Source organism: Oryx dammah, unplaced genomic scaffold (assembly GCF_014754425.2).
Source record: "Oryx dammah isolate SB20612 unplaced genomic scaffold, SCBI_Odam_1.1 HiC_scaffold_18, whole genome shotgun sequence".
Classification (NCBI taxonomy): domain Eukaryota; kingdom Metazoa; phylum Chordata; class Mammalia; order Artiodactyla; family Bovidae; genus Oryx; species Oryx dammah.
In genome coordinates, this window is record NW_024070202.1 from 31,393,447 (window position 1) to 31,400,921 (window position 7,475).

General features: G+C 40.6%; 1 protein-coding gene across 1 annotated transcript; it reads left to right on the top strand.

The window, feature by feature from the left end:
* The first annotated feature begins 5,413 nt into the window (after positions 1-5,413).
* LOC120878067 (mitochondrial import receptor subunit TOM20 homolog) lies at positions 5,414-7,131 on the top strand. Its single transcript, XM_040260646.1, has one exon. The coding sequence runs from the start codon at positions 5,536-5,538 to the stop codon at positions 5,971-5,973; it is 438 nt and encodes a 145-aa protein (XP_040116580.1). The 5' UTR covers positions 5,414-5,535; the 3' UTR covers positions 5,974-7,131.
* Positions 7,132-7,475: the final 344 nt, after the last annotated feature.

Sequence of the window (7,475 nt, forward strand, 5' to 3'; positions counted from 1 at the left end):
AACAAGTAAGACTCTGCAGGGAGATATAAAGAGCCTTTAAAACCACACCAACTCAAAAATCTATGCTTTTATAACCCAAAAGGTGAGATCAAACACTTAAAACCAAGGCTTACTAAACCTTTTAAATATAATTTCTTGTGGTTCACAGGAAACTGGTATATGGCAATTATTTCCATATATTCTTAAATGCACTGACATCACAGTAAGAATGGTGGGTGGCAGCTGTATCTCAGACCTAAGTCATGTTGTTTGCATGTGATTAAAAGATTGAACAATCAACTAAGGATTCTAATCCTAAATCCACTACCAATTCTATGTCCAAACCTTGAGCAAATTGGTTTATCTTCAAAAAAGGTAAAGACCACACCCTGAGACTGATCTCTGAAACACAGCTTACATATAAGAATGAATCAATTTGCAAATTACTCCACCTTAGATGTAAAAAATGCTAAAACTTGTAACAATAGAAATCAGTACAGTTACACTGTTTCATTAATGAAATAAACAAGGAAAAACATGTATATTGAGGCATTTACTGGGCATACTATCAACATCACAAAAAGAATCTGTTAAGCCTCTACATGAAAAGATATACTACCTCCCCTATCAAAACTGCATTCCACTCCACTCTTCTGTGTTTAACAATGTCCTTTCTATCATTTTCAGTGTTACTTCTAGGCTATGTATTTGATAATTTTTTAGTCTAATGCAACTCAACTTTATGGACCTCATCAAAAGAAAGAAAATGAAGTAAAGAAAGTGAGGTGTGCTCTAATAAAAACTACTTACTTACTAATTTTTAAAAGAAACATTCTCCTGAAGCTAAAAAGTTCTCAATAAACTTGTGTGTGATTCAGGATAATATAGGGAAGCACTAATCCCTGTACCTGGAATATGAAAGTAATCTCGTGGTAGCTGTGGGACACTATCATATTAGAAAATAAGTATTGTGCATGGCTTTTTTTTTTTTCAAGACAGGTCAAATATACTGTACCAGACAGTTATCAAATGCAACTAGGCATGAAAGGATCTGGTGAGCATGTTTAAAATACAGATCCTCATGTCCCACTAACTCAGATTACCTGGGGGAACTACAACCCCTGAATCTATATTTAAAAAAAATCTTCCCAGGTTATTCTTAGGCAGATGGTCCATGGACTCACACAAGGGAAGTGCTGCTCTAGTTTCTTACTAAAGATTTGAAATTTTAAGAATCCATTACATTTTATCAGAAAGGAAAAAAATCTATAGTATAAGTATATATACATACATACACCTGTGTGTATTTGTGTATAGATACATATGTGTGTGTATGTATTAACAAAGATGCTTTTGCTTGACCAAACTTTAGTCAGGCTCCTGAATCTCCTAGGCTCATCTATGAACTTTCTTATAAAATCTAATTCCAAGAAAAATGAAGTCAGTTCAGTGAGTCTTTCCTCCTCCATATCTGAGCAGGTTCCTCAGCTCCCACCATCTCCCAGGTGACATCCGATCCTCCTGGCCTGTCTTCAGCAAGAATCTTGTTTGGCCAAAATCCCCATTCCCCTGATATTTTCTCTTAGTAATTTCCATCCACTGACCCCCATCCTGCTCCTTGGCTATGAATCTCCACTTGCCCACACTATATGTGAATTGAGCTTTGGTTCTATACTGAGGTCTCTTTCCTCCTCTTGCAATAGCCCTGAATAAAATCTGTTTCTTCCTCTTCAACTACTGTCCAGCTTGGTTTTTCTTTGGCATGTACTTGTGTGTATGTGTTTACGCATGTATGCCCACAGAGCCACACTGAATTTCTAAAGACTGTTTCTCAGGGAAAAAGACCTTTGCCTTATGAGCATTTAAAAATCACCACCCTGAACTAAAATGAGTGATGGAAGCCAATAAACCTCTCAAAAAACTTAGCAGGAATCATCTAAACATGGGACATTTTAATCTCAACACTTAAATGCAGTCACTGACTTCTGTTATGAAAAATATCTAACTCATTTTTGAAAAACCGATATGAAAATTTCCCTTTGTGCTTAAAGAAAGAGAAAAACTTAGAAAATATTCCTGAAAAGTGAGAAAGTTTTTGAAATTTCCCAGGATGAATCACAAAGTCTTTACATGCCTCCTACTTCCTTCCTTTTGAGCCTTCCCCACTGGGAACATAGTAGGTATTCAGAGCTTGACTGTATACAAATGCTTAGACCATTTCATTAAGGGTTGGAGAGAAGCCTGGGCACAAAGAGAAACAGGGAAATCCCCTCTGTGGCTGGGGAGGACACATGAGTCAGTGGGAAGTTGACTGACTTTTGACTGAGGCTGGGGGTACTTGCTACATCATGGGAGAGACATTTCTATTGATGCTGCAGTTTGATCTGTACCACTATTCTTAAATTTAAATAATTGAGAGGAAAAATACTTCTCTTTCGTTCTCTCCTCTGAGTCCCCATCTGCAGGGATGTTCTAGTAGGAAAGCTGATCCCTCAAAACCTGAGACTTTTGGTGCTGAGCAGATGCTGAAACAATTCCAGTCCATGTGAGCAAGGATAAAAATGGTGACATTCATTCATTCTCTCTCTCTTTTAACCATAAAAAGATATGAACCAGCTGGGCCTGCTAACATTTTCCTGGACTCATAGCTTTAAAGGACAAGCCCCAAAGTCTATTCCTAAGTTTATGACAGAATCAAGGGATACTTGCTTCTTTCTAAAATCTGATAGGTGAAGGCGATGGTAATTGTCAGAATTCATGGGTGTCTTCCACCACGGATGAGCTATATAAGGATGACTGTAGTTTTATTGTTAAGTAGCAAATGGACAGTGAGTCTCATGTGACTTAGAGAATAACATGATTGTTAGTTAACAATCCACATCAGAAGACAACTGAACACAATTTTACAGACAAGATGGGTAAAGAAAACATATCTTGGAGGAGTTTTGTGACAAGTAAAGCAAGCAGATATAAAACTGGGTAAGACTATATCTTCCCTGGTGGCTCAGACAGTAAAGTGTCTGCCTACAATGCGGGAGACCTGGGTTCAATTCCTGGGTCAGGAAGATCTCCTAGAGAAGGAAATGGCACCCCACTCCAGTATTCTTGCCTGGAAAATCCCATGGACGGAGGAGCCTGGTAGGCTACAGTCCACGGGGTCGCAAAGAGTCGGACACGACTGAGCGACTTCACTCTCCTGTTCCAAGAAAGTGCCTGCCCCAGCATGGTGGCCTGGCATATAGGTGCCATAAAAATTGACCAAACAAATGATGTGAGCAGCAGAAAATGCACTGGGGAAAAAAATACTGGAAGGAAAGTGCCTGTGTGTTAACAGTGTTTTCCTATCTCTTTTGACTTTTCTATATTCTTTGTACAATTTTTTACAATAAGCATGGATCACTTTTATAATTGGAAAAAAAACAAATGCAAAAACAAGGTTTTTTTTCTTCACTAATTCCTCAGTTTCTCCCATTTGAAAGCTCTGATGTCTGTTTTCCTACTGTTGGCAATTACTTTTTTATTGATCCCCAAAAGGAATACTTTTTCCAATATTGAAAATACAATTCTAGGGGGGAAAAGATGCCCTTTTGCTAGGAAAGCTTAAGACCAACTAAACAAATTAAGATAGAATGTAACAGAAAACTACAACTGGGCTTGATAACAACCTAATAGGAAGAAGTAAGTAGCCCAGGAAAAATCTATCCACAGGGTAGGAAGTGACAATATTTCACCAGGTTAGTGCACTCCTCTGCTATTTACTTCATTAGCATTGCAGATTGAAAGCTGAGAGAACTGATGAAAACTTTACAGGCTGGCTGAGGTTTTCCGAGCGTTACCTCCATCACTCCTGTCATTACCACATGCTTGTCAATCACAGTGCCTTTGTATGAGCTGGTTGAGGTTCAGGTCAATCCTGTGACAAATAGAAGACTCCTGACGTTCTTTCAGTCTTGAAAGACTTTGCAAATTTGACTTTTACTTATGTGAAAGAATCTCCTCAATGACAAAACCTAAGGCATTCAACACCAGGGCTCAGGATGAGCTGAAATGCCCGTGGGGAGACCACAGATGGCAGCTTCAGTGGAGTCTGGGGACAGAGATCCCAGTAATGAGAGGTGCTGGGGGACAGAGTCATTCATTTGTATAATATGCTCTATTTACATTTGTACAGGAAATTTCAAAACCCTTTCACAGCACTAATCACAATCTCTGTAACTACCCTTTCGAGCAAATACAGCAGGTGCATCCTCCTTTCACTGGCAGGTGGATTGAGGATCCCAGGAAGGGAGTAGCTTAAGACTGTTTGCTGGGAGGCTACTGAAGCAGGCCTGGAACTGGGTTCAACTCCCCTTCAACACGCCTCACTGCCTTTATATGCCCTGCAGGAACTGAAAGAGTGGAAATGCTCACACCTATGGCACTGAGATACTCTCAATGTCATTGGCATCAGGCGAATAGTCTCCAGTAACCGATCCAATTTGATGTGTACATGGGCAAGTAATTTTCTGTTAGACATCATCATCATTAGCATTCAACAATTAAAATTCTCATCCCTTTAGCCTAGAAAAGCCGGCAGAGAAGCTGTTCAGGTAGTTCTGATCCAAATTTCCCAGGTCCAAGAGGCTTGGTTTTTCCCCATCTCAGGTTCAGTAAGGCATGCAAGTAATTGGCCGTGGAGTGGCACTGAACAGCTGACCCTTTTGAGGCTTGCCGGCCACTACGAGTTGTTCTGTTCTGACTGTCATCTGGCGGCCGCAGCTTTCAAGCAATTACCCGTGGCCACTTAGTGACAGTATTAGGAAAGTTAAGTTGGGACTGTTCCCAGCTCCTAATTTACCACTCGGTAAAAATGGAAAGTTAAAAAGAAAACTAGCTTGGCTGCAGCCTCTAAGTGTTTCTGAAAGACCTAGCTGGGGCAGAGGGTTGTGAAGGAAAGCAACTGACGGAGAACTTGGCTTAGCTAGAGATGCTGGGGGAGGACTTGGAGAGTCCCAGGAGCCTTTTTCAGGGGGCAAAGGAGCTGGGAGTTTTGCGAGGAGGAAGTGGACAATTTGTGCTTATCTGGCAGGCACTTCTCTTTTATGGATGCTCAGACAAGACCCTGTGATCTCTGCCCTTTTCAAGCCTGTTTTCTTTCCTCTTCTTTGATAGTGCATCTTAGACCTGCTGCCATCAATGTAAACATGTAGGACTCTAGTCTGTAATGTCAAGGAATTCTTACTGTTATATATAACCATTTCAGACCCCTAACTATAAGAAAGTCAACTTTATCTCAATTTTGAATCCTGTAAGTTTCTTGTTTGAAAAATTATCTTGACTCCAAGAACTATAATCAGAAGGAAGTTGGGGGAGAAACCACCCAGCGGCTACCACCCCACTGTTCACTTTTCCTCTAATACATTCATTTCAGGGAATTTTTAAAAAGAAGTTTCCGGCGTCCCTCGCGGCGGGCGGCGGGCGTCGGGACGCAGCCGCGCACTCGGGTCCGGGTCTTCGCGGTCAACGGCTTCTTTGAGGGCCCCGCCGCAGCCGACCCGGCTCCTCGGTGGAGAGAAGATGGTGGGCCGGAACAGCGCCATCGCCGCCGGCGTGTGCGGGGCCCTTTTCATCGGTTACTGCATTTACTTCGACCGCAAGAGACGGAGTGACCCCAACTTCAAGAACAGGCTGCGAGAACGAAGAAAAAAACAAAAGCTTGCCAAGGAGAGAGCTGGGCTTTCCAAGTTACCTGACCTTAAAGATGCTGAAGCCGTTCAGAAATTCTTTCTAGAAGAAATACAGCTTGGTGAAGAATTACTAGCTCAAGGTGAATATGAGAAGGGTGTGGACCATCTGACAAACGCGATTGCTGTGTGTGGACAGCCGCAGCAGTTACTGCAAGTGTTGCAGCAGACTCTCCCACCACCAGTGTTCCAGATGCTTCTGACTAAGCTCCCGACAATTAGTCAGAGAATTGTAAGTGCTCAGAGCTTGGCTGAAGATGATGTGGAATGAGAAACAAATGTCAACATAATGATCTCAATTAAAACATATTTTTAAAATCTTAACTCAGAAGGTGATCAGCTCTGGGGGAGTAAGGGCAGATAAGCTTGTTATGGACTGTCCTCCACAGTGAAGTCTACCAAAGTTAATTTTTACTTTGTGTAGATCCATTTGTCTGTTTTATTTATTTTTCCCAGTGAAAAGTGTATTTTGATAGAGAGCTTTTCATTTTATAAATACACTATGAATTACTGAAATATGCATTTTGTTTATTCCTAAATGTGTAATTAGAATGTACATATAACATCCCATTACATTAAAAATACTCAGTGCTCGGTTTTGAAAGGCCCAAAAAAAGGTAGAAGAAAACTGAAGAATATACTTGTTTTGCTCTACATCAGAAAGTTGGCTAGAAACTTGTGTTGATCAAAACTGAGCATTAAAATAAGAGATTATTTCTTTCCATTTAATCTCTTAAATATGTGTAATGTGCTGCTATGCTATAATAACAACTTCACCCCCTCCCTTGAAATGTTTTCTTTAAATCAATAGGTTTGATGTATTCTGGATATTTATCTCCTTGTATTTTAGATACATGTAGTTGCGGATAGCACCAGGAATTAGATGCTATACATTCTTAATCTGGCTGAGTAAGCTTTACCAGTTAATGTCTGCCCACTTGCCTCATATATAGACTGAGGAAATGGGTCTGCTAATTCAGCTTCTAATTCCTTTGGTTCTGTGCAGCATTTTCAAATCCCTCTTTCTGAGGAAAATACCTGTTTGGGCAGCCAGCCCTTGCATTTTTTTATACTCTAAATTTTGCATGCTTGCCTGACTTAGTATTTCTGAATTGGTTTTTTTAAAGGTATAACGTGTTGATTTTCACTGAAATCATGGTTCTGTCACTACTTTGGTAAATTAACCTGAAACGTAACCTTCACGGTAACTGGGACGATATGCTTGTAAAAGTGTTTGCTCCCTTTTGCTTTTATCCTCAGTGTACCTCTTTAATACCCTACCAACCCTTATCTTGTATGAGAATAAGGTGTAACTTTGTGGCTGAAGACTTGAATGAAGATAATGGGACCTTTTATTCTCTAAATAGTGACATACTATCTGCAGCCACAGATTAAATACCAGACCTAAGAATAAAGATCCTTGGTACTTAAAAAAAAAAAAAAAAATAAAAAGAAGTTTCCCACTATAGACGCTGCACATTTCATGGGGCCTGGGCTTCAGCACTACCACTGGGATAAAGTGCGGGCTTTGGGAGGGTGACTATCATTTTAAACAGGGGTGAGTCCCAGGAGGATCCTGGAAGTCCTCAGCTGGCACACGTGTGGCCACGTCCCCACCCGACAGAGCTGTATGTTCTTCCACCTTCCATGGCTCCTTTCCAAGAATTCTTGACACTGGAAATTAGCTTAGCTCCTTATAATTTAAGCAAGACTTAATTTAAACGAATGGTTCAGTAACCATCTGGGAAAGGCCTGGCAAAGAGCTGGGAAAAA